Raw genomic sequence first — 27907 nt, 5'->3', positions numbered from 1 at the left:
TTCGTCTACATGGTATCCCGGAAAACATCGTTTCTGACAGGGGATCCCAATTTGTGTCTAGATTTTGGCGGGCGTTCTGTGCCAGGATGTGCATTGATTTGTCTTTTTCGTCTGCTTTCCATCCTCAGACGAATGGCCAGACAGAGCGTACTAATCAGACCTTAGAGACTTATTTGAGGTGTTTTGTGTCTGCTGATCAGGATGACTGGGTCGCCTTTTTGCCGTTGGCGGAGTTTGCCCTTAATAATCGGGCTAGTTCTGCCACTCTGGTTTCTCCTTTCTTCTGCAATTCGGGGTTTCACCCTCGTTTTTCATCTGGTCAGGTGGAATCTTCGGATTGTCCTGGAGTGGACACTGTGGTAGATAGATTGCACCAGATTTGGAGTCATGTGGTGGACAACTTGAAGTTGTCCCAGGAGAAGACTCAGCAGTTTGCTAATCGTCATCGTCGTGCTGGTAATCGTCTTCGCGTTGGGGACTTGGTGTGGTTATCTTCTCGTTTTGTCCCTATGAGGGTCTCTTCTCCTAAGTTTAAACCTCGGTTCATAGGTCCTTATAAGATTTTGGAGATTCTTAATCCTGTATCGTTTCGTTTGGACCTACCGGCATCTTTCACTATTCATAATGTCTTCCATCGGTCTTTGTTTCGGAGGTACGAGATACCGGTTGTTCCTTCTGTTGAGCCTCCTGCTCCTGTGCTGGTGCAGGGTGAATTGGAGTATGTTGTGGAGAAGATTTTGGACTCTCGCATTTCCAGACGGAGACTTCAATATTTGGTTAAATGGAAGGGATACGGTCAGGAGGATAATTCTTGGGTGACTGCCTCTGATGTTCATGCCTCTGATTTGGTTCGCGCCTTTCATAGGGCTCGTCCAGATCGCCCTGGTGGTTCTCATGAGGGTTCGGTGCCCCCTCCTCAAGGGGGGGGGTACTGTTGTGAATTCCGTTTGTGGGCTCCCTCTGGTGGCTACTGGTGGTACTGGTTGACTTCTGTCTTCTATCTCCAGTGCACCTGTTCCCATCAGGAAATGGGAGTTTCCTATATAGTCTGGCTTCTCATTCATTTACTTGCCGGCTATCAATGTTACCAGAGCTCCTCTGTTACTTGCTACCTGCTCCAAGTCTGCTGAGTCAGATAAGTTTGATCATTTGTACCTTTTGTCCAGCGTGCATTTATATTAATCTTGCTGCTGGAAGCTCTAGTGAACTGAAATGACCACTCCGGTGTCATGAGTTGATACCGGAGTTTAAAGTCATTTCAGGATGGTATTTTGTAGGGTTTTGAGTTGACCGCGAAGTCCACTTTTGTATTTTCTGCTATCTAGTTAGTGGGCCTCTCTTTGCTGAACCTGTATTCATACTGCGTATGTGTTTTCTTCTTAACTAACCGTCATTATATGTTGGGGGCTACTATTACTTTGGGGTTTTCTCTGGAGGCAAGCCAGGTCTGTGTTTCCTCTGGTAGGGGTAGCTAGATCTCCGGCTGGTGCGAGACGTCTAGGGATAAAACGCAGGTACGTTCCCCGGCCACTGGTAGTTGTGCGTTAGGTTCAGCATCGCGGTCAGCTTAGATTCCATCTTCCTAGAGCTAGTCCTGTTTTTGCCTATGTCCCTGTCATTGGGAATCATGACAGGTATGGGCCTGTATGACCACCGACGGGATAGTATGTCTAACGCGATCAGCCGCGCTCACAGGGGGAGCGCGGCCGATTGCGGCTGGGTGTCAGCTGACTATCACAGCTGACATCCGGCACTATGTGCCAGGAGCGGTCACGGACCGCTCCTGGCACATTAACCCCCGGAACACTGCAATCAAACATGATCGCAGGATTCCGGTGGCATAGGGTAGCATCGCGCAGGGAGGGGGCTCCCTGCGTGCTTCCCTGAGACCCTTGGAGCAACACGATGTGATCATGCTGCTCCGAGCGTCTCCTCTGTCCTCCCTGCAGGCCCCGGATCCAAATGGCCACGGGGCTCCTTCAGGGGAGGTGGCTTGCAAGCGCCTGCTCAGAGCAGGCGCCAGCAAACCTCCTGCAGCGCCTGTCAGATCGCTGATATCCCACACTGGGACAAAGTAAAAAAGTAAAAAAAAAAATATTTACATGTGTAAAAAAAAAAAAAAATCCTAAATAAATAAAAAAAAATAATATATATTGTTCCAATAAATACATTTCTTTATGTAAATAAAAAAAAACCAAAAAAATAAAAGTACACATATTTAGTATTGCCGCGTCCGTAACGACCCGATCTATAAAACTGTCCCATTAGTTAACCCCTTCAGTAAACACTGTAAAAAAAAAAACTGGGCAAAAAACAATGCTTTATCATACAGCTGAACAAAAAGTGGAATAACACGCGATCAAAAAGACGGATATAAATAAACATTGCACCGCCGAAAACGTCATCTTGTCCCGCAAAAAAACAAGCCGCCATACAGCAATAAAAAAGTTATAGCCCTCAGAATAAAGTGATGCAAAAATAATTATTTTTTCTATAAAATAGTTTGTATTGTATAAAAGCGGCAAAACATAAAAAAATATAAATGAGGTATCGCTGTAATCATACTGACCCGAACAATAAAACTGCTTTATCAATTTTACCAAATGCGGAACGGTATAAACGCCCCCCCAAAAGAAATTCACGAATTGCTGTTTTTTGTTCATTCTGCCTAACAAAAATCGGAATAAAAAGCGATCAAAAAATGTCATGTGCCCAAAAATGATACCAATAAAAACGTCAACTCGTACCGCAAAAAACAAGACCTCACATGACTCTGTAGACCAAAATATGGAAAAATTATAGCTCTCAAAATGTGGTAACGCAAAAAATATTTTTTGCATTAAAAAGCATCTTTTAGGGTGTGACAGCTGCCAAACATAAAAACCAGCTATAAATAGTAAATCAAGCCCCCGATTATCTCCACCTTAGTTAGGGAAAAATAATAAAATAAAAAAAATTATTTATTTCCATTTTCCCGTTAGGGTTGGGGCTAAAGTTAGGGTTAGGGTTGGGGCTAAAGTTAGGGTTAGGGTTGGGGCTAAGGTTAGGGTTAGGGTTGGGGCTAAGGTTAGGGTTAGGGTTAGGGTTGGGGCTAAAGTTAGGGTTAGGGTTGGGGCTAAGGTTAGGGTTAGGGTTGGGGCTAAAGTTAGGGTTAGGGTTGGGGCTAAAGTTAGGGTTGGGGCTAAGGTTAGGGTTGGGGCTAAAGTTAGGGTTGGGGCTAAAGTTAGGGTTAGGGTTGGGGCTAAAGTTAGGGTTGGGGCTAAGGTTGGGGTTAGGGTTTGGATTACGTTTACGGTTGGGTTAGGGGTGTGTCAGGGTTAGGGGTGTGGTTAGGGTTGGTATTAGGGTTAGGGGTGTGTTGGGGTTAGAGGTGTGTTGGGGTTGGGATTAGGGATGCGTTCGGGTTAGGGGTGTAGTTAATGTTGGGATTAGGGTTAGGGGTGTGTTGGGTTTAGGGGTGTGTTGGGGTTAGAGGTCTGGTTAGGGTTGGGATTAGGCTTAGGGGTGTGTTGGGGTTAGGGATGGAGTTAGAATTTGGAGGTTTCCACTGTTTAGGCACACCAAGGGCTCTGCAAACGCAACATGCCGTCCGATCTCAATCCATACAATTCTGCATTGAAAAAGTAAAACGGTGCTCCTTCCCTTCAGAGCTCTGCCGTGTGCCCAAACAGTGGTTTACTCCCACATATGGGGTATCAGAGTACTCAGGACAAATTGATCAATAACTTTTGGGGTCCAATTTCTCCTGTTACCAATGGGAAAATACAAAACTGGGGGCTAAAAAATCATTTTTGTGGAAAAAAAAGGGATTTTTTTATTTTCACGGCTCTGCGTTATAAACTTTAGTGAAACACTTTGGGGTTCAAAGTGCTCACCACACATCTAGATAAGTTCCTTGGGGGGGTCTAGTTTGCAAAATGGGGTCACTTGCGGGGGGTTTCTACTGTTTAGGTGCATCAGGGGAAACGCAACGTGACGCCCGCAGACCATTCCATCAAAGTCTGCATTCCAAAACGCCACTTCTCCCCTTCCGAGCTCTGCCATGCGCCCAAACAGTAGTTTTCTCCCACATATGGGGTATCAGCGTACTCAAGACAAATTGCACAACAACTTTTGGGGTCCAATTTCTCTAGATACCCTATGGAAAATACAAAACTGTGGGCTAAAAAAATAATTTTTGTGGAAAAAAAAGGATTTTTTATTTTCACGGCTCTGCGTTATAAACTTTAGTGAAATACTTGGGGGTTCAAAGTGCTCACCACACATCTAGATAAGTTCCTTAGGGGGTCTACTTTCAAAAATGGGGTCACTTTTGGGGGGTTTCCACTGTTTTGGCACATCAGGGGCTCTCCAAACGCGACATGGCGTCCTGTCTCAATTCCAGCTAATTTTGCATTGAAAAGTCAAATGGCGCTCCTTCCCTTCCGAGCTCTGCCATGCACCCAAACAGTGGTTTATCCCCACATATGGGGTATCGGCGTACTCAGGACAAATTGTACAACAACTTTTGGGGTCCATTTTCTCCTGTTACCCTTGGTAAAATAAAACAAATTGGATCAGAAGTAATGCTGCATTCTGACAAGGTGGCTCTTTTAGTTATTGGTGCAGTCAAAGCAGAAATAAAGTGTTTTATAATTTCGCAAAAATAACTGTCTTTAGCCCTGGAGGCAGGTCTTAACCCCCCTGCTGCACACGCCACACTGCCGTCACTCAAGGCTTCCTTGGCGCCGGGAGCCGCCCCCTCCGCGCTGTTTTCAAGACCTGCCTCCAGGGCTAAAGACAGGTATTTTTGCGAAATTATAAAACGCTTTATTTCTGCTTTGACTGCACCAATAACTAAAAGAGCCACCTTGTCAGAATGCAGCATTACTGCTGCACAAGGTGGCTCTTTTAGTTTATAACGGCTGGAGGGGGTGACAGAGTCCCTTTAAGAGCACAGAGGCTCCTTCATCAGGCTTGTTTACAAATAAATGAAGAAGAACCCAACATTTAGAAAATGTTTCAAATGGGATAGATGTGTTGATGCCTCCTAAAGATAGGTCAAGTAATAAAATTAAGGTTTTGTACCAGATGGAGAGGTGGTAGGGATGATGACTTAGGAATTTAGTGATCTGGAGTCAGTCTGGTAGAGGTGTGAACTGCAATCAAGCAGTGAGTCATAAATCCAAGTGTTGGATTGAGTCCTTTTGTCAAAGACTGGAACATCGCCATCAGCTTGAATCTCCAGATACTGTGTCCTAGTCCAGAGAAGAGTTTTCCCACAGATGTGTCCAGCTCTTTCCTTATTAATGTGTCTGTGTAGATTCGTCTTTGTCAACCACAAGCAGCCACTAAGCTACGGTAAGTGCCAGAAGCGTAACTATACCAGCTGGGCTCTGAGAACTAGAGGGGCCCCAAAGATCCCTTTTCCCCCATAGGAAAAGTCTATTGCTATTATAGACCAGTGATAGTTGGGGCCCTGTTGGGAATTTTGCATTGGAGCCCACAAGCTTCAAGTTACGCCCCTGCCAAGTGCCTCATGTTTTTAATGTGTACTGAAAAACTGGTGTTCATGTACTCATTCATTGCAGTGTGCTGACCCATAGTGTGCACTGATCCCATAATATCCGACTCCTGTGCCCACAAGTAATATTTCAGACGGTTTGTGTGAAGAAGAATTTCAGCCGACACAAGTCACGTTCATTTTACAGAGCAGGTCCTGTCCCCTGTGCGAATGGGCGCATGTTACCCTCATGTCTACAATTTGCAGATGTGCCAGTTTTAGACCCCGTGCACACCTTGAGTTTTTTTTTATTTTTTTACCACAGTATTTGTAAGCCAAAACCAGGAGTGTGACAATCAGAGGAAAAGTATATTAGAAACATATGCACCACTTCTATATTTATCACCCACTCCTGGTTTTAGCTTACAAATCCTGAGGTAAAAAACTGACCAAATACTCGTGTGCACGTGGCCTCAGTATGGTCATGTTAACCCGTCCTAACGATAGGTCCTCAGCTGTAAAAACTTGAAAAATGCCTTTATGATGTTTTAAAAATGTAGCTCGTTTTTTGTATAGCAGAGTGCCTTTTTTTAATGAAACAGTTTTCTTGGAATTATAATATAAAAAAATCAAAGTAGACAACAATTTTCTACTTTGCCCTTAACAAAGATGGCCACCTCCGTAATTGTCAATGTTATCCATCTTGTCAACAGCAGGGGGAGCAGGATTATCGCTGACAGGAGGGCGGAGAGAGCCAGCAGTTAGAGGGCTGGAGGCAGAGAGCAGGTATATGCTAGGCCTGGCTGGGCTCTAATGGTTTCATTGTTTCTGCCTTAGTTATATGGAGCAGTGATCAGTCTCACATGTGTGCTGTGCAGGACATCATGGAAGCTGAGCTGATAGTAGCAGCACAGAAGGTGGCTGTTACATAGGACTGCAGATCCTCAGAAGCTGTCTGCAGTGTTTTGCAGATTATCTGGTCTAATGATTAGTGAGTAGCCGAGAGTACGCAAACTTTGTCCTGGGTGCGTTCACAAGCAGATAATCAAAGGAAAAAGTAATCGCCACATCAGAAGGGAATATGTTATGGATTATGATACAATATTCTGGATTATAGAATTAAGGTCTATTCACACTTACACTTTTTTGCTGCTGATTTTGCTGTGCTGTGTTATATGCTGATTTAACTCCAAGAATGCCTCTGCATACAGGCCATTTTACTGCGAGATTTACCTGAAAAGGCAGATAAAATTTGGTGGTAAAGGTATGGCAGCTCCGAGGCGGTGCAAAGGCGAGTTCATAATACTTCATATGCTGCGAAACAAGGTATAAAACTTGAAGCCATGCTAGGATTATTTACAATGCTAGAGATGATTAATAGAGCAAAATCTACATGTTTATCAGATGGACGTGATAACAACTTGTTTTATGGTAAATGAGAAAATTTCCATTCACTTACATCCACAAGAGATCTTTAAAATTGTGCGGACCTTATGCACAAAGTAAATTTGTTAGTTGCAAATTTTTTTTTTTTTTTACAATTTACCTACAAAACTGGAAAAGGCGCCTTTAATCTGTGATTGTTTTTTTTTTTTTTTCTTGTTCTCCAGTACTTATAGTTCCGACGAGATGACCAGTGTGTGTTACCATCTTTATAGATGAGCGGTATTGGATAGTGCTGGTAAGATCAAGCACTTTTGCAATTTACTGCTTAATTAAAATTTGCAGCCGTTCTTGATATATTAACGTTTTTTACTTTACAGTTCGTTGCCTAAGAGACCGACCACCGCTGTCTAGTTTGTAAGCATTAGGGCTCATTTCCACTTGCCAGGAAAACGGATGAGTGCAATCCGATCAAAAATCAGATTGCACTCGGACAAATGTTATTCAATAGGTGTCTTTTCATTTGCGATTTTTTTTTTTTTTTTTTTTCTCAGCCGAAATCAGACTGAGAAAAAAATCGCAGCATGCTGCTTATTGCTGCGATTCTCGGACGAGACTCGCCAATGCAAGTCAATGGGTGCGAGAAAAAAACGCACAGCACTCGCACCATGCGTATGACGTCCGTTTTTTACAGATCCCTTACCATTCTGTGGCATAGAACACTAAATGGTTCTGTAAATGATTGTATAAAAATAGTTGCAGAGAAAAAAAACGGATTGCATACGGATGTAAAACGGATGGTGCGAGTAAAAAACCGCATTGAACTCGCATGACAATCGCATAGTTTTCATCCCTTTTTTTCGGTCCAGATTACGGACCGTTTTTTCTCTCGCAAGGGAGTATGAGCCCTTAAGCTGCAACTGGCAGGGATTAGGAGGTAACATGCATTCCTTCAATCCTGGCCAGCTTCAAAACAGTGTTCCAAAAGCTCCATAGAAAAGAGCTTGTAAACGCTGTGCATATTCTGCTGTTTTTCAGCGGTGGTTGGTCGCCAATACGACATGCGGTTAAAGAAAACAAGTGTTAATATCTCAAGAACGGCTGAAAATTTTAATAAGCAGTAAATTGCAAAATTGCTTGTATTTACAAGCACTATCCAGCGATACCCATTTTTGTGAAGATGGGAAAAACCCTTTTTTGATGGTAATGCAAATATTATGTACGTGACGTAACAACTGATGTGCATGTATTACAGGTTAAACATGAGCTATTTTGGCCTCAAGGTGGGTTCAAGAAAATTGTGGGATGCAAGGAGGATCCTGGGTGAGCCACGATGGGGGCAAATCCCCTTAATGTTGAGCTATAGATTTATGAGTCAAGCAAAGGATCCACCACTCACAGCGGAAAGGTACAAAGTGTCCCGTCTGCCCTTCACAGAAGTCTCCTTAGCAGATGTCCGGTACTTTCAGGAAATAATTCCTGGTAGAGTTTTCACAGATGAAGGCGACTTGAAAACTCATAACATCGACTGGTTACGAACAGTGAGAGGTAAGGGTTATGTTTTATTTATTCCTCAAAAGGGTTAAATATGGGGCAGCAATTGAAATATCTAATGTCCACAAGTTGTCTGTAGAACGCCATACTAACGCTGTCGCCATCCTGTGGCTCAGTAACAAGGTCATCACAGAATTCCCCCAGTACATGCCTGCTTCATAGCTCAGGCCTGAAGATGGACGCTACTCGCTTGGCAGTCGGGTACAGGAGTTCCTTACTATTGGCAGGACTTAGGAACCGTTTAGCATTTGTAAATATGTAGAAGAACATCTATACAGCACGTACATGTAAGTACATAAGTAAGGTTTTTCTAGGTTTTAATAATACTGTTTGTGCATTTTTCAGGTCATGGCAAAGTGCTGGTAAAGCCTCGGACTACAGAAGAGGTTTCTATGATCCTGAAGTAAGTGTTTCTATTTTAGATATGGATATGTTATGAATGCTCTTTTGGCCTATTGTTTTACTCACGTACGAGAAAAGCGGACTGACTTGAGTGTGGTGGTGGTCAGAGTGTAACGTTTTTCCACCTTCTCCTGATAGTCCTTGAAAATTGGAGGCAAAGACTTACACTGCCGATTTTCATCACACCCTTGGATGAAAATTGGACATGCCTCCGCAGACCGAAAAATCGCAGACATGTTAATGTCCCCATAAACTATCTGTGAAAACCACGGATAACACTCATACAATGATACTGGAGGTCTGAATGCGCTCTAATAATGTATATAGACCCCCCCCCACTAATATTATACCACTAGTGTACTAAATGTGATGTGATGAGACAGGCGTGGGGAATCTCAGGCCCGCTGGCCGTTTACGGCTCTCAATGACCTTTTATCCAGCCCCTGGGCTGATTTCCGGTGACTGCAGTGCTTGGGCAGACAGCTGGATTTTGCCGGCTGCCGGCCCATTAATTTCTTCTAGCTCTGTTAGCACATGCACGCAGCGTTCACTTCTGAGCACTGAAGGGCATGCAGTGAAAGATTATGTCCTGACACCAGAGCAGTTAGCACACAATTTGTACGGCCCTCGAAGGATGGTATAAATATCCACAAAGCGCTTGGTAGAAAAAATATAGTATGATTGTATCATGAATGGGTATAAGGTGCCATATACCTGTGTGTGTATGTATTGATGGACTGTCCTACTCTGGTATGAAGTTCATGATGATGTTTCAATTTTAGGCTTTACATGTGGAGATAACTGCTACTAAATATTATTGGTTGTAAGTGTCTTAATGGAAATGTGTCATGAGATAATGACCTATTGGTAAATGTATTTATTATATTTTCCATAACAAAGTGCTATGTCAGTATTAAACTTTTTGAAATTTTGCAAATTTCACACTGATCACAAGGCCTTTAATTAGATTCACATTTCTAGAGTGTAAAGATGACTTTCCAGCTGTCTCATTATCATCACAAACAGGATTACCATGAAAGACAACACTTCTATATACAGTAGATAACACAGGATCCCCCATTCATAACAGAGGAAATCGCAGCTCATCTGCCCTCCTTTACTTCACAATGACTTATGCTCAGATTGGAGCATGCTCAGATAATGCTTCTATTTAATCATTTAGGGTCAGCTTTTAATGTCCGTGTCCACTAAAAAGTACAAGATTAGGACTAGTGGCTAGTGTTATCTGGCAATTGCAATGTTCTCTCTTGGATTTATATGGAAGAACGCTGGTTCTTGAATAGATTTCATAGTCCTAGAATGTTAGAGTTGGATGGGACCTTCAGGGTCATCGTGTCCAACCCCCTGCACAATGCAGGATTCACTAAACCATCTCAGACAGATTTCTGTCCAGCCTCTGTTAGGAGACTTCCATTGAAGAAGTCGCCACCTGACGTGACAGCTTGTTCCACTCATTGATCACCCTCACTGTCAAAGTTTTTTCTAATATCTATTAATCTGTATCTTCTCCCTTTCAGTTTCATTCCATTGATTCTCGCGTTTCCATGTGCAAATGAGAATAATGATGATCCCTCTGCTTTCTTAGAGAACACAGATGCAAAATAGGAATTTAAAAGTTTGGCCTTCTCAACATCATTTTTGACCACTTCACTCTTTTCATCCTGTAAAAATCCTATAGCTTCTTTGACTTTTCTTTTGCTTCTGACATTCCCCCAAAATCCTTTTGTACTTCTTTTGACCTCCCAAAAGATTTAGACAACATCATGATTTTACTTTCTGATTCCCCTGTTGCTAAGGTTCACACAGTGATTTCCACACAGTACTTTAAGAAAAAAAGGTGTCTTATGTTTGTCTGTGTTCGATAGTCACAGCCCGAGAACGGACACTAATGTCTGGGTCGCTGGTCTCCTGACCTAAACTCAACAGCTTCATACACATATTTGAAGCTGTTGAGTTTGAGTCTGGACACATGGGCCGGTCCGGATGTTGCAAAGTGTGCTCGCACTGTGAATTTCCGATGTGTGAAACCGGCCTTACCCAGCAATCCTTTTCAGTAAAACTTGCGTGTTTATTAATTGAAATCCCTGATGTTTGTATGTGAGTCCATTGGGCGGTCTTACTAGTGATTGACCGTCTTCCCATTATGACTGTGTGTGCAGAGATAGCTGTCACTCACTAGTAGGACCGCCCACTGGACTCAAATACGGTACATACAAACACCAGGAATTTCACTGAATAAAATACAAATTATGCAGAATCTTTTCCAGCAATCCTATATATGCTTCTGCTCAGCTTCTCCTTCCCTATGTCATGCTGTCCTGATTAAAACTGTATGTTATGTAGGTTGGAGCTTTGCATTAATCACATTGCACCAAAGACTTTTCCCAACTTATGTGCTGAGGGTAAAGAAATTACGAGTTTAGAAGAGATAAACAAATCCTGATGTCTACCCTTGACCTTCATTATTATTATATATTATCATTATTCCTTTCCTTCTACCTGCAGGTATTGTAATGAAAGGGGCCTTGCTGTAACTCCTCAGGGAGGAAATACAAGCTTAGTAGGAGGCAGTGTCCCTGTGTTTGATGAGATCCTCATCTCTACTGCTCTCATGGATCAAGTGATCAGCTTCGATGATGTTTCCGGTAAGTGATTCCTCTCTGTACAAGCAGCTAGATCATCCCAAAAATGGTTTCCTAGTTCATCTGTCATAGATTTTGTACCAAGTGGTTGTTACCTATCTAGTCTAATTGAATTAACCCCTTCACACTGCAAGATATTTATCACGTCAGGGACTTTGGAGCAGCCTCAGAAGCAAGGCCCACTACGCATAGGGCCAGGTGCTGGCTGTCAGTCAGTGCCGCGGCTGGGATATATCCTCCTCTCTGTGCTGTGAGCGATGACTGACAGCTCGCGGCTCCCAGGAGAAATAAAGTTCACCTTTTGAATGCTATTAACCTGCAGATTAACCCTATACATGCTAGTCAATAGCAGTATCTAACCTGACATGTTCCCTAAAATATATACAGGGAAATGCCTAGAGAAATGTAATGAATATTTGGTATCTCTGTATTCAGAAAAGTCTGATCTGTCAAAATAGAACATTACTCTGTCGCCTCATTGGGGGACACAGGACCATGGGTGTTATGCTGCTGTCCACTAGGAGGCGACACTATGCATAATCTGAAAAAGATTAACTGTGGCTCCTCCTGTGCAGTATACACCCCTGGACGGCGTCAGCCTTCTCCAGTTTTTGCTTAGTGTCGCATAGGAGGCACACCTAAGATTTTTTACTCCGTTTTTTTCTGACGGATTACAGATGAAGAAAAGTGGGTCTCCTGTGAGACTCCCAGCATGGCTCCTTCCTCGGCCCCCTATTATGGGGTGCCCAGTTGAAGTAGAGATGGCTATTCCCCATGTTGCTCCTTCCCCAGTCCCTCGGGTGCTGGTTCGAAGTCGAGACCCCCCCTCCTTCCCCAATTCCTTTTGGTTTCTGGGTTGAGGTCAAGGCGAGGATAAAGCCCCCTGATGGTCACACAGCACCCTCCCTAATCCCCCTCTGGGGGCATTAGGTTGAGACGCCTCAGGTAGGGCCTGTACAGGCAGCATTCTACAGCTCCCAGCAATGGGCCAGCACACTGCGCCTGCATCCAGGGACCCCAGCCCAGCTGCGGGCTCCTGTCGGGGCCGGGGGGAGTGCAGGCCGGCATGGCACATACAGACACAGGGCTCCCTGCGCCCCTGTCTCTGCGGCAGCACCAGCTCTATACTGCCTCAGGGGGACCCCTCACAGGGCCCCCCATTCCGCTTACAGCCCCACCGCTATCCTGCCTTTAAATCTGGGGGGGTCCAGTTCAGATCCTCCCCTCCAACCCCCCCCCCCCCCCCCCCCCGACTTCCGCGCCGGCCTGGAGCCGTTCTGGGCATCAGGCATCTAATTTAGGCCCCGGCTTCGGCCTAGCTGTAGCCGTCGCCTCCTCTCCGCCCCCCGGCTCGCCCTCCGGATGACATATATGACACTCTACGGTGTCATAAAAGGGGTGGATCGAGACAGAAAGGGCGTGTTTTTACACAGCTTTGCCGCCTTTTTCTCAGCTCTCCGCCCCCTTCTCCCCCTGCCTCTTCTCCTCGGCGGCCATTTCTACTGCAGCAAGGATTAACCCTGCATCTCCCAGTCAGCAGGACCAGGACTAGGCCCGCTAGTCTCCGAGGGGCACAAGACTGTGGATCTTCGGCGCTGGACCTAGGGGCATACTGGTGGGGTCAGATCACAGCTGGGTTGTTTTACTCAGGCTGTGAATCCATATTACCTATGAGGCTCCTCTATAGGTTTCTCTACCCCTGTAAGGTCCTCTGCAGCCAGCCCTTCTGCACTCTGTGCACTATGCCGGGGTCCAGGAGAACCAGGCAGGACTGCTATTATGCATTCTGTACAGCCTGCAGGACCGCTCTCCCCAGTGGCAATGTAACGCGCTGCCAGGACTGCATCCAGACTACTGCGTCAGAGCCCCAAGAAGCCCCTGCCAATGCCTCGGTGTCTAATGCCACTCCGGAATGGGTCACTCAGAGGTCGCAATCTATGACGCAGTCTATAGATAACCAAACCTCCACATTGCTTTGGGCTCTGCAAAGTCATGCCTCGGCTATGACCGCTACCCAGCAAAGGGAGAGCTTGACTCAGGAACAGAACGACCTGGCACATCCACGTCTAGGTCAGTACGCAAGCGGACCCATAGGTCAAGTCCATCTGCGTCATCCCATAGCACACGGTCATCCCCTTCTAGGGAGAGACACCGTAGTTCCAAGTCATCTAGACCGTCCCCTTCCAGGGTCAGACAATGCAGATCTCCGCAGTCCCCGACAAGAGAAGGCCTCCTCCCCAGCTCATCCAGCAGGGGACGCCTCAGTGATACACAGGATTCGGAAGGCATCTGCGACTCCGACTCAGATAGGGAAACGGAGGGGTCCCTGATCCCAATCCCCCCTAGCAATACAGCGCTAGTCGAGGACATAATCTCTTCCATCCATCGGGTGCTGGACATTTCTAATCTGCCACCAGAGGATTTCCTTTGAAGGACCTCTGAAGCCGCCTAAGGTTTTCTCTAACCACCCAGAGTTTAAAGCGATCCTTATAGAGCAGCTTTCACAGCCTGAGAAAAAAATTCGCTAATCGCAATTATCTGGAGGCAAGGTACCCTTTCCCACAGAAGGACACCAAGGAATGGACAGATCCACCCGAAGTGGACCCCCCCAGTCTCTAGCAGCACAGACTCTCCTTTTCACTGCCAGATAGCTCAACCCTCAGGGACGCAGCAGACCGGCAGTTAGAACGCATGGCTCGTTCAATTTTCGAGGCGGCAGGGGCCTCCCTGGCTCCCGCGTTCGCTTCAGTTTGGGCTGCCAAGGCCATACTGGCTTGGGCCAAAAATTTATAAGCTGGCCTCCAAGCATCTGCTCCTGAGCTGTCGGACCAAGCGGTTCAAATAGCAGATTACATGCTTCATGCAGCTCTGGATTCAGCAAGGGGCGTAGCGGGGATAGCATCAAACGCCATCACGATTCGGCGTATCCTCTGGCTGCGGAATGGAAAGCGGACGCAGCCTCAAAGAAGTCTCTCACGCACCTCCCGTTTCTCAGTGGGTGATTTTTCGGTGAAAAGTTGGACACAATGACATCCAACGCCACCTGGGGGGAAGAGTACCTCTCTGCCTCAACTGAAACCTATACGCACTTACAAGAAGTGTAACAAAACCGATTCAGATCCTTTCGGAATTCCTCGGGCTGGTCCGTCTCGCGTCCAGCACAAAATCGTAACCGTTTCCCACACAGGGACAACTCAAGGTCGACGCAAAGGTCGGACAAGACCTGGCAGCTAAAAGCAGGCCAGTCAAAGGCCAAAGGAGGTAAACCCTCATGACTCACAGACCCCGGAAGACATCTCACCCGTAGGCGGACGACTTTGCTCTTCCAGGGTCAGGGAACTAGTGTCTTCCGGATACAAGATATTGTTCAACCTCCAACCCACCGAACCGAGTCTTCCTCTGTTCCCCCAAAACCGCCAGCCAAGGCTCGTGCCTTCCACCAAGCGGTTCCCTCGCTTCTTCAAGCAGGAGTCATAGTACCGGTTCCCATGGCCGGGCGCTTCCGAGGGTTCTACTCCAATCTATTCGTAGTCCTCAAGAAAGGAGGCAGCGTACGGCCCATACTGGACCTAAAACAACTCAACAAATATGTACGGGTTCGTCACTTCCGCTGGAGTCCCCTTCGGTCCATCATTGCGTCCATGGAGAAGGGAGAATATCTCACCTTCATAGAAATACGAGACGCATACCTGCATATACCGATTGCACCTGCTCATCAGAGATTTCTCAGGTTCGCAATCGACCAGGACCACTACCAGTTTGTGGCTCTTCCGTTCGGACTCGCCACGGCTCCCAGAGTGTTTACCAAAGTCGTGGCAGCCACCATGGACGTCCTGCACTCCAGAGGCATAGTAGTCGTTCCATACTTGGACGATCTACTCATCAAGGCTCCCACCTTCAAGGACTGCGAGCTCAGCGTCTCAATGACAATCGACACTCTGAGTCGCATGGGCTGGTTAGTCAACCTACAAAAGTCATCACCAACCCCTAGTCAGTCTCTGACCTTCCTGTGAATGCTATTCAACACCTCCAGGGGTCTAGTGCTCCTTCCCAAGGACAAGGCACTGGCTCTCCGTCTAGGAGTTCGCACCCTCCTCCGCAAACCCCCTCGATCTCTCCGGTTTGCCATGAGAGTCCTCGGCAGGATGGGGGCAGCAATAGAAGCCGTCCCATTTGCTCAGTTTCTCCTCAGGCCTCTCCAACTAGCCATCCTCAAGTCCTGGGACAAGAACCCTTTCTCTCTCAACAGGGAGTTCCAGCTAACGTCGTCAACCAGGAGGTCCCTGCACTGGTGGCTCAAGCCAACCTCGCTAGCAAAGGGGAAATCCTTTCTCCCAAGTCACTGGAAAGTTCTGACCACCGATGCGAGCCTGACGGGTTGGGGTGCAGTGCACCTACACCACAGGGCAAGTGGTCCCCAGTGGAAGCGACCATGCCCATCAACATCCTGGAAATTCGTGCCATCCTCCTGGCATTGAGGGCCTTTCATCACTTACTGGCAGCCTCACATCAGAATACAGTCGGACAATGCCACTGCTGTGGCATATGTGAATCACCAAGGGGGGACCCGCAGTACCCAGGCGATGCGATAAGTGTCACATATCCTCCACTGGGCGGAGGACACAGGGTCCGTTCTCTCGGCGGTCCACATTCCAGGTGTGGACAGCTGGGAAGCAGACTTCCTCAGCCGACAAGAAATATACTCGGGAGAGTGGTCTCTCCATCCCGAAATTTTTCACCAGATCTGCCATCGCTGGGGGACCCCGGATGTGGACCTAATGGCATCCCACTTCAATGCCAAGGTCTCCAACTTCATGGCCAGAACACACGATCCGCAGTCGCTCGGAGCAGACGCTCTGGTTCAAGACTGGACCCAGTTCCAGCTTCTGTACATTTTTCCACCTCTCCCCCTGATACCCAGGGTGGTGAGGAAGATGAAGCAAGAGGGAGTTCCAACCATCCTAATTGCACCGGACTGGCCCAGATGTACATGGTACGCCGACATCGTACAACTTACAGCAGACGCCCCCTGGCGTCTCCCCGACCGCCACGATCTTCTATCACAAGGCCCGTTCTACCACCAGAACTCAGGGGCTCTCAATTTGACGGCGTGGCCCTTGAGACCTGGGTTCTAACCCAGGCAGGGCTTTCGCTGGACGTCACTGGAACCATGATCAGGGCACGGAAGCCAGCCTCTACCAAGATTTATTACCGTACCTGGAAAGTTTTCTTCTCCTGGTGCGAATCTCATGGCTAGACCCCACTCCCTTATTCTCTACCCAAAGTACTTGGTTTTCTCCAATTGGGTCTGGAGGCCAGGCTGTCATTAGGCTCGCTTAAGAGCCAGGTGTCAGCCCTCTCAGTGCTTTCTCAAAGGCGCATTGCTACCAAAAGTAAGGACTTTTCTTCAGGGGGTTTCCCGATTGGTTCCCCCCTACAGACGACCACTAGAAACGTGGGACCTCAACCTGGTCCTGACAGCATTGCAGGAACCACCCTTTGAACCCCTTAAGGAGGTCCCGCTCCGCCTTCTCTCCCAGAAGGTGGCTTTCCTGGTGGCAATCACCTCGCTACGCAGGGTGTCTGAACTGACAGCACTCTCCTGCAGACGGCCCTTCCTGGCTTTTCACCAGGACAAGGTAGTTCTTTGTACGGTCCCATCCTTCCTTCCGAAGGTTGTGTCCAACTTCCACCTCAATGAGGAAATTTCACTACCATCCCTTTGTCCGGTTCCGGTTCATAGAGTGGACAAGGCTCTGCATACGCTTGACCTTGTCAGGGCATTGCGTATATACGTGTCTAGGACTGCGTCCTTCCGGAGGTCTGATTCTCTTTTCCTCCTTCCGGAAGGCGGCCACAAGGGTCTGCCAGCTTCCAAAGCTACCCTTGCCAGGTGGATCAAATCCACCATACAAGAGGCCTACCGCCTTAAGAATTCTCCTCTTCCAGCCGGTATTACGGCACACTCTACACGGGTGGTAGGGGCCTCCTGGGCCATTCGGCACCAGGCTTCGGCACAACAAGTGTGTAAGGCGGCCACTTGGACTAGCCTACACACGTTTACTAAACACTACAGGGTTCATACCCAGTCCTCAGCAGACGCGAGCCTGGGTAGATGTGTTCTGCAGGCGGCGGTGCCCTAAGTATAGGGGCCTGTCTGCACAATATTTATCCATTGCTTCCCACCCAGGGACTGCTTTAGGACGTCCCATGGTCCTGTGTCCGCCAATGAGGCGACAGAGTAAAGGAGATTTTTGTGTACTCACCGCTTTCTCTTAGCCTCTAATTGGGACACACACCCTGTTGCCCATTCCGGGCCGTTGTAACTGTTGAGTTTTCATATTGTTTTCTTGAGCTCGTACATAGTTGCCTTCTTACAGGCATAATTATGTTATTCGTGTTACGTTCCTCCTACTGCTTTTGCACAAAACTGGAGAAGGCTGACGCCGTCCAGGGGTGTATACTGCAGAGGAGGAGCCACGGTTAATCTTTTTCAGATTATGCATAGTGTCGCCTCCTAGTGGACAGCAGCATAACACCCATGGTCCTGTGTCCCCCAAGTAGAGGCTAAGAGAAAGAGATTTTACGGTGAGTACACAAAAATCTCCTTTTTCGTCATCACAGTAATGCACAAAAGATGCAATCAAAACCTAGTATGCGCCCAAAATTGTATATGTAAAACACCAGCTCGCCACACAAAAACAAGCCCTGATGGTAATCTAAAACAGCTACAGAGTTAGTTTCAGAAAATGGTGATACAAATCATATTATATATATTTATGAAATATTCCGAAATTTTGGTAAAACCAATTTAATGGTAACGCCCCTGTCCCGTAAAAAACCCTTAGTCTTCATTTGTCTGTCAGTACAAAAATAAAATAAAGTTACAAGGAGAGGGAAAAGCTTTTAAGAGTCAAAAATGTAAATTCGCTGCAGAGGGAAGGGGTTAATCTATGGGGAGAATAAAGCAATCTGGAGCAAGGGTAGCAGTCACACCCAGATTCTAGTCTCTGAAGGGACTTTAAGACTCTTTGGTCATTTAGGAAAAGGCAGTGGTATAAATAAGTTGGTTGTGTTACATGAAGTTTTATTGTACATCTGTGTTGTGTATTTATGTTTTAGGTGCCCTCGTGTGCCAGGCAGGCTGTGTTTTAGAGTCACTGAACCAATATCTAGGAGAACGGGGTTACACCATGCCGTTAGATCTAGGAGCAAAGGGAAGCTGTCACATAGGGGGCAACTTGGCAACAAATGCTGGTGGTCTCAGACTTCTGCGATATGGATCCTTACGAGGGACAGTCTTGGGACTAGAAGCCGTAAGAGATTTTAAGAGGAGTTTCGTACAGTATGAACCGTCTTCTTTTCCTTTTTAGAGTTTTTCTTTGTCCTTTATTAGGTCCTTCCTGATGGCTCTGTCCTGGACTGTCTCAGCTCTCTGCGCAAGGATAACACGGGCTATGATCTGAAGCAGCTGTTCATTGGCTCTGAAGGAACATTAGGCATCATAACCGCTTTATCCATTTTGTGCCCACGCAAACCCAGCGCGGTAAACGTGGCCCTGTTAGGTAAGGGGTTTTATTCCATAACGTTACTTATGATGTTTTATATATTTTTGATTAATTTAGTTTATGTAAAGTGGAATTGCCGCAAAACACTTATCACTAATCAGCTTATCAGTGATATCACCATGTCAAAGGAACATGACTCTACATAACAAATCTAGGGAAGAAGCCATATGCAAATCCAACTGAAAGTGTACTGAGGGCGTGTCCATATAATGAGAAGAAACCCTCAGTGCACTGACACGCCCACGTTGCACTTCCAATCTGATTTGCACATGACTTCTACGCTAGACTTCTCATAACTGGGACATCGGATCTCTACAAAAAAGTATCAGCTTTACAGACACTTGTCCCACAATAAAACTGTCTCGCTATATCCATATGTTAACACATCTTGACCAGGTCCCTTTAAGAAAAGACCAATGTAATGTGGAGCAGTCAAATTAAGAGAACTTAAAACAAAAAAAAGTTTTGAAATTCCTTATTAGGGATTTCTGAACATTACAGAGGCTGCCCCTCCTCTAATTAACCTCTATTCTGAAGTAAAATTGTATGTTCTCCTTTTAGGACCACATGTTTATTTGGAATTTTTTGAGCGAATCTGCTACAAATTCCTCTTTAATAAAACAAACAAAAAAATGCTTGGGAAAACTAAATGGGATTAGTGAAAATGGACAATGTCATCTTACCATTTTAGCTAAATCTCACCTCTCGTATCTTTTTATAAGGGGCCAGGTAGTGTTGGACTCGTGCTTTCTGCCAGGTTCTTATATGGCCTCATTCACACATCAGTTTTTTTTCTACGTATGAAAAAAATGTACCCAGTTTCATATCATCAGTTTGGTCCAATTTTGTTTTAGAAGTTGAAGTTTCTCCACCCCGTCCTACGTATCTATCAGTCCCTGAATATTGCACCGCTCTCGGATGGTATTCGAGCTCTGTCTGATTTTTTTTTTTCACGTACTTGTAGACTTGCCTTGCTCGTGGATGTCTCCTGTTTTTGATTGTTCAGTGAAAAATGACGGACCTGTGAACAGCCCTATTTACAGGGATAGTTACATGATAACACTTGTACAAGAAGAACTGATGTGTGAATGAGGCCTAAGGCTATTTCTTATAAGTTGACTGAGCAATTTACAAAAGTTTACCACGTTGTTGTACGCTATTATTTTTTTCATTGGGTTTAAATCATTAATCAGATGTTTATCAAATATTGCTTATTACACTTTTCTCCAGGATGTGAACATTTCAGTAAGGTTCTGCAGGTGTTTACACTGTGCAGAGATCAACTTGGAGAGATTCTGTCTGCTTGTGAGTTCATGGATTCCGAGTCCATGAGGATGGTGCAAACTCATCTGAAACTTATTAATCCTTTACCAGGTCGGTAATGGTAACTCATTCACCGGTGGCGATATTGGGTGTAAATGACATCGGATTAATGTGGGTATGTTTTGACTGCAGACAATGCATTCTACGTATTGGTAGAGACTTCTGGATCCTGTGGAAAGCATGATGAAGAGAAACTCAATATATTTCTGGAGAAGGCAATGGACTCCGGATTTGTGACTTCAGGAACAGTAGCAACCGACCAGGGTAAAATAATGGTATGGTCATAATCTGTAGCATTGAAGGCGAATATATATAATATATATGTCATTGTTTGTTTTATATGCACAGATTGTGGTTTATCCATGTTTGCCCTTAAATTAGCTCAATTAATATATTAATATAGTAATATGTAGTGTATATAGAACGTCCCTATATCGTGCTGTATGGACTAGAGTATACAAATTGGCTACAGTCCCTGTCCTTCAGATCTAAATATAAGGACTAAAGTTTAACTTGGTAAAGTTATGAGAAGATTCTTGTCCCACATGTGTGTTTGGTGGAGTAGGGGGCTATCAAGCCTGTGTTCTGGGTTCTAGGGTTGTGTCACATTAGTAAAAAATATTGTTTGCAACTTATATTGGAGAGAAGCAGGGTCATGTAGGCAGCTAGAGGGATTTTAGGTATGACTCTGTAGATGGGGGGCACCAAATGTGCACAAATCATAAAATGAGTTACATGTATGGGGCTGTAAACTTCTAACGATAATTGTAAATTAGCATAATGGTTTCCATGTTAAAAAGCCGGCACCCTAAAGGGGTTGTCCACTACTTTGATATTGATTACCCGTCTGTAGTATGGGTCCTCAGTATTCAACTGACGGGGTCTTACACCTGGCACCCCTGCTGATCAGTTGCTATCGGCTCCACTGGCCGGGTGTATATATGATGTATGTAGAGCTCAGCTCAATATGTAGTGGCCATTGCCAAGTGTATGGTGATGTGCTGTTCAGCTCCATTCGGCGCTTACATCCAACCACCTCAGGAACAGACAACAGATAGTCGATGCTGGTGTTGGAGCCCCCAACTAATCTTATATTGATGACCCAAGTAATTGACAACACCTTTATCTAAGGCGTCACAGATAAACAGGACTATATGTAATAGACAGGTGAAACGTATAGGTTTATCTTAAAGGAGGTGCGGTCACAAAGTTACATATATTGATATATGTTGGTGGATTTTGGCTGCCTCCACTGCATGCACACTGCAAAAAAATTGATAGTGCTTATCTAGCATTTATAAAAATGGTGCATCTTCGTACTCTACTGTTAACCTTGCAGCACTGTGATCCATTATACCAAGGGCAACATGGCGTTTGTACGCTCTCCTTGTGTTTGCTTGAGTTTTCTCTGGGTTCTTTGGTTTAAAAAAATCAAACATGTTAAAAAATGTTTAATAGGTTTATTCAGTTCTATAAAATTGACTTTAGTCAAGCCACCACCCTTAGCTGCTTTATTACCAGTCCAGTCCATAGACCTCTAGCTAAGACCGCAACTCCCCCTCCATATGTAAGGAATAATACTTTCTATACTTCTGGTATATGGTGCGATCCAGTCTGATGGGTGTCTTTGTCCTTTTCTCGGCACTTCCTCAATCCCTCCACCAACCTTCCCCCTGGCTTGATTGATATGGATGACACATCCTATGTTATCCACAGAATGATGCAGATCTTGTACTTGTGGAGATGAAGCACAGGCCGGTGTAGGCATTTAATGCTCTGCACAACTGAGGGCAGAGCAAAGTCCTGTACTGAGCGTGTGTCGGCACCAATTCCACTTCTGGGTTAATGGCTTCTGGTGCATCATAGGACTTTATTCTGCCCTTGGTAGAACAAAGCATGAAGCGCTAGCACAGGCCTGAGCTTCGGCTGCGTAGGTGCAAGATTCACGGTGATCTGTGGAAGACATAGGACTCGTCATCAATCAAGCCAGGAAGACAGCAGCTACAGGGATTGAGGAGGCGAGGAGAAAAGATCAAAGGTGCCCTTTGGACTGACCGCACCATATGCCAGAAGTATAGAAGATATTTTTTGGCATATGGAGGGGGAGTTTGGGGGCTTAGATGGACTGCAGGAATAGAGCAGCTGGGGTGGTGGCTTTAGTTTAAATTGGGAAAACCTGGTGACAGGTTCTATTTAAATTACTTTTTGTTTGTTCTTGTTTTTTTCCTCAGTATTTCACTTTTTTTCTCTTCACACAGTCCCTCTGGGCCTTACGGGAACGTATTACGGAGGCTCTAGCCCTTGATGGTTACGTCTTCAAATATGACCTATCGATGCCTGTGGAGAAACTGTATGCACTTGTTGAAGAAACAAGGGCTCGTGTTGGGTCCTCTGCTCTGGGTGTAGTTGGTTATGGACATTTAGGTGAGATAACTCGCTGCAGTAATTTTTGGGGTGACAGATTTTTTATGTGTACTTAAAAATTTGCCTAGTCATTTAAGTTTTAGCCATGAAAGAAATCCTCTGTATGGGTAATTACTTTGGACATGGCTACATCACTTTTCTTATAGAACAGGGAAATTGAACATTGATGATGACCACACATGGATCAGCCAGTGGCCATACTGTGTCTTTGTATGTTAGATGATTCACAATCTGTTGTTTTTGGTGGGAACTTTACCTGCCTATTGTAACCATGGCGCCTTGACCAAAAAAAACCCCTGACTTAGTCAGGGCCGGCGTTAGCGGCAGGCAGACTAGGCTCTGTCTAGGGCCCCTGCTCCCCAGGGGCCTCCAGCCAGTGGCGTGTCGCTAATGGCAAAATACAAAAATGGTTGCACTCAATTGAGTTAAAGCATGTCAATGTGAAATACATGAAATGGGAATAGCAAAATGGCTTTTGAAATTTAGGAAAAATACACATGAGACGTTAAGCACAAAATTTGGCCAAATAGTGTGAGCCCATCAACCATCGTCAAGGTAATCTCATGAATCTGATGGGTCCCTGACCTAACTGCCCAGTGTGAACACTTACATATGGCTAATATCTGAATGCATGGGTGAATATAAACACCTCTCTTGGTAAAGCCTGCATTTATGGGTTTGTCGGAACCGGATGTGATTAAATGTAGTTAAAATCGCCACATGGTGAAGGGCAGAGTGCTCAGTCAGAAAGCTTAGCGTATAAATAACAGATACACCCATAGGTGAGGAGAGGAGAGAGCGTCAGATAACGCTCTTTCCCCCATCATTCCCCTCTGACACTGCGGGTGTGTGATGACGCCACTTCATCGCGCATCCACTCTGTGCCGGGCAGTGCAGCCGCTGAGACCAGAGCCGAGTCGGGAGCAGCGCGGGGAGCGAAGAGGAGAGGTGAAGATTGTGTGTTTTTTTTGTTTTTTTTAATATATCAGTGAGTGAGTACTGGACTGTGGGGCTGTATTATATTCTGAGGGGGCTTGCATCATACTCCGATGGGGCTACGTTATATTTTATGGGGAGGTGGACTGTATTATATTCTATGGGGGCTACATTATATTCTGTGGTGTTGCTGTATTATATTCTATGAGGGGGTTGCATGATACCCTATGATGGGGCTACATTGTATTCTATGGGGGGCTGCATTATATTCTGTTAGGGTGCTGCATTATAATTTAAGGGGTGGCTTCATTATACTGTATGAGGGGCCTACATTGTGTTCTATGTGGGGGCTGCATTATACTACATGAGGGGGGGCTGCATTTTATTCTGTGGGGGTCTGGATTATATTCTGTGGGAGGGTGCATTATACTCTGAGGGTGCTACATTATATTCTATGGGGGCTGCATTATACTATGAGAGGGGCTGCATTATATTCTATGGAGGGGCTACATTATACTATATAAGGGGACTGCATTATATTCTATGGGGGGCTACATTATAGTCTATGGAGGGGCTGCATTATACTATGAGGGGGTCTGCATTATATTCTATGGCGGGGCTGCATTATGCTCTATGGGGAGGCTGCATTATACTATATGGGGGCTGCATTATACTGTATCGAGGACTATGGGGAATACATTATACTATATGAAGAACTATGGGGTGCATTATACTATGGGAAGTGAATTTTACTACATGGAGGACTATGGGGTGCATTATACTATTTGGAGCACTATGAGGAGTGTATTATACTATATGGAGGACTGAGGGGTGTATTATACTATATGGAGGACTATGAGGAGTATATAATACACTCTTCATAGTCCTCCATATAGTATTATGCTATATGGAAGATTATGGGGAGTGCATTATACTATATGGAGGAGTGTATTTTACTATAAGGAGGACTATAGGGAGTGTATTATACTATATGGAGGACTATAGGGAGTGTGTTATACTATACGGAGAACTATGGGGCACATTATATGGAGGACTATGGGGTGTGCATTATACAATATGGAGGACTGTGATGCACATTATACTATATGGAGGACTATGGGGTGTATTATACTAGACAAGCAAAATGGTGTATATTCATCGAGTGATTGGATTGTTTATGCTGGAACAAAAATCATTGTTCTCAGCAGCACATCGCTTGGTGAAAACTGCAGATGTGCTGCGGATAACATGATACTGTATAGGGACAGATTGATCTATTAGTGATTGTCCTGCCCCATCATTATTCCTCAACTGGTGGAAAGAGGCTGGGAAACAAGTGTAAAACGACTTCAATATTGTCGATCTCACTCATTTAGCTGCCTGAACTCGGCGCACATAAATACAGCCAAAATACTTCTGTGTGATGTGCATTTAGCATGTTAGCATTTGGGGCCCCATTTTAAACTTTTGCCTGGGCCCCACTTTGCCTAAAACCGGCCCTGCTTATAGTATACCTGATGTATTGGAAACGACATCACTTTTCAAGTTATCAGTTTTTAATTTTTAGTATAATTAGCCATCGACAAAGATCTGATAGATTTTTTTCACATGTTTGTTCTACAGGTGATGGAAACTTGCATTTAAACATCACAGCAAAGTCTCACACTGACGCCTTACTGTCAGCCCTGGAGCCTTTTGTGTATGAATGGACCTCTAAGCACCATGGCAGTATCAGTGCTGAGCATGGACTGGGATTCAAAAAGAGGGACCACATTTATTACAGCAAGTCCAGAGGAGCGGTACACATCATGCAGCAGCTTAAACAAATGCTGGACCCTAAAGGCATTATGAACCCATACAAGACAATCCCCCCAGCTGACTGATCAAACCACCAGCATTTACATTAGCACTGAACGTGTTAGCGGATACAATGAAATTAGATGACGGTTTCCTGATCTTTCAATATATTTTTATAATGTATACACAGAATTATTGTACATAATATGTATAGAAGGCTTAAATAACAATTTTTCCAGGGTTAGGTTATTATTGACCATAAACCCTAGACACTGTTATTAACTTAAAGGGATTTTCCCACAAACAAAGTACATTTTAAGTAATACATTTTGGAATAATAATAATTGCCACAATTTGATGTGTTAAAAAATGTTCTTATGCTGAGATAATCTTATAGCTGTGCCCCTGCTGTGTACTGTGTAATGGCCGTGTCTGACCGTGCAGGAACATGGTCTGATCATACCACAGCTCCTGAGCAGAGGAGGAAGCAAAAGAGCGTACACAGACAGGACAGCACGGGATCACAGATGATTCTTTTTGTGAGGTAAAACATTTACCAGCCTGTTTTTAAGCAAGATTTTACCTCACAGATAGAATCCGCTACGATCCCATGCTGTGCTCTCTGTATACTCTTTTGTGCCCTCCCCTGCCCAGGAGATGTGGTATGATGAGATCTTGTCCTGCATGGTCAGACACGGCCATTACACAGTACACAGCAGGGGCACATTTATAAGATTATCTCAGCATAGGAACATTTTATTTAACCACATCCAATTGTGGAAATTATTATTATTCAAAGATCCTTTGATTAAAATTAACTTTGTTTTGTGGAAAAACCCCTTTAAGGGGAATATGGTATGATATTGATGCTGCTCTAACCACATACAGAATAAAATACCAAAACGTTTGCACATTACTACAAATTGTGATCACAGTTTTAATTAGAGCTCCGCTTGGGGGTCCTTTGTGCCCTAATAGCCCCTGTCACAAACAAACCAAGTTAGCTTGGTTGACTATTCATTGATTTTTAATAAGATTTTTTTAAAGACTGCTATTTTATTCAATCAAGCAATAAAAAGAAAAAAATTAGATTCCACTAAACCCTTTCTGCAAATGGATGTATCGGCATGTCCACGGAAGATTCAGCATGTGTGGAGGAGGCTCAGGATCTGTGCTTGGTTCACACAGGTGGAGGAGGCTCGGGAGCTGAGCTTGGTTCACACGGGTGGAGGAGGCTCGGAGCTGAACTTGGTTCATACAGGTGAAGAAGGCTCGGGAGCGGAGCTTGGTCCACACGGGTGGAGAAGGCTTAAAGGAAACCTGTCACCCCTAAAATCGAAGATGAGCTAAGCCCACCGGCATCAGGGGCTTATCTACAGCATTCTGTAATGCTGTAGATAAGCCCCCGATGTACCCTGAAAGATGAGAAAAAGAGGTTAGAATATACTCACCCAGGGGCGGTCCCGATACGATGGGCGTCGCGGCCCGGTCCCTCCCATCTTCTTACGATGACGTCCTCTTCTTGTCTTCACGCTGCGGCTCAGGCGCAGGCATACTTTGTCTGTCCTGTTGAGGGTAGAGCAAAGTACTGCAGTGCGCAGGCCCTCAACAGGGCAGGCAAAGTACGCCGGAGCCGCACTGTGAAGACAAGAAGAGGACGTCATCATAAGAAGATGGGAGGACTGCGACACCCATTGGATCGGCCTGCAGCGGGGACCGCCCCTGGGTGAGTATAATCTAACCTCTTTTTCTCCTCTTTCAGGTTACATCAGGGGCTTATCTACAGCATTACAGACTGCTGTAGATAAGCCCCTGATGCCGGTGGGCTTAGCTCATCTTCGATTTTGGGGGTGACAGGTTCCCTTTAAGAACTGAGCGTGGTCCACACGGGTGGAGGAGGCACGGGAGCTGAGCGTGGTCCACACTGGTGGAGGAGGCTTGGGAGCTCAGCGTGGTCCACACAGATGGAGGAGGCTCGAGAGCTGAGTGTGGTCCACACGTAGCAAATTCCGGCTGTGTTATAAAGTAGTCATCTGCCTTTAACTGCAGGTATGAAAGCATGCTCCGATTCTTGCTGTTAAACCATTTAGATGTCACTGTATATATTTGACTGTGGCATTGAAACCATGTGGTCATTGGAGCATACATGCATCGGTGGTCATCCGTTCCCCCCGCAACGCAATCGAGGGGTACTGATGGTTTACTGTGGCAGCTGGGCACCTACAGAAGCCACATGCTGCTGATTTATACTATATTCTGCAATGCTGTGGGATTGCAGTACATAGAACAAGTGATGAAAGGATCCGTTACCAAAGAGGACTAAAAAGTACATGAAAAAATGTAAAAATATGAAAAGAAATAAAATAAATAAAAAT

The 27907-nt window shown here is 45.3% G+C and overlaps 2 protein-coding genes across 11 annotated transcripts in view; one reads left to right on the top strand and one right to left on the bottom strand.

Moving 5' to 3' along the window:
• LOC143808394 (uncharacterized) overlaps positions 1–27907 on the bottom strand; it is a 426051-nt gene that overhangs the window by 64685 nt on the left and 333459 nt on the right. The window lies entirely within an intron of this gene.
• Positions 5186–27182, top strand: LOC143808373 (D-2-hydroxyglutarate dehydrogenase, mitochondrial-like). 6 transcript variants are annotated; one of them, XM_077290943.1, is made up of 10 exons: positions 5186–5340; positions 8121–8413; positions 8765–8822; positions 11348–11487; positions 18607–18800; positions 18881–19049; positions 20283–20426; positions 20508–20650; positions 22634–22799; positions 25359–27182. In XM_077290943.1, exons 2-10 carry the CDS (start codon positions 8128–8130, stop codon positions 25616–25618), a joined length of 1560 nt encoding a protein of 519 aa, XP_077147058.1. In that variant the 5' UTR covers positions 5186–5340; positions 8121–8127; the 3' UTR covers positions 25619–27182. The 6 variants fall into 6 exon arrangements, with proteins under 6 accessions (XP_077147058.1, XP_077147056.1, XP_077147055.1 ...); XM_077290941.1 differs by lacking the exon at positions 5186–5340 and adding an exon at positions 6224–6268; XM_077290940.1 differs by lacking the exon at positions 5186–5340 and adding an exon at positions 6323–6473.

The sequence above is a fragment of the Ranitomeya variabilis genome, chromosome 2, assembly GCF_051348905.1.
Source record: "Ranitomeya variabilis isolate aRanVar5 chromosome 2, aRanVar5.hap1, whole genome shotgun sequence".
NCBI lineage: Eukaryota > Metazoa > Chordata > Amphibia > Anura > Dendrobatidae > Ranitomeya > Ranitomeya variabilis.
This window is presented reverse-complemented; position numbering and strand designations above follow the sequence as displayed.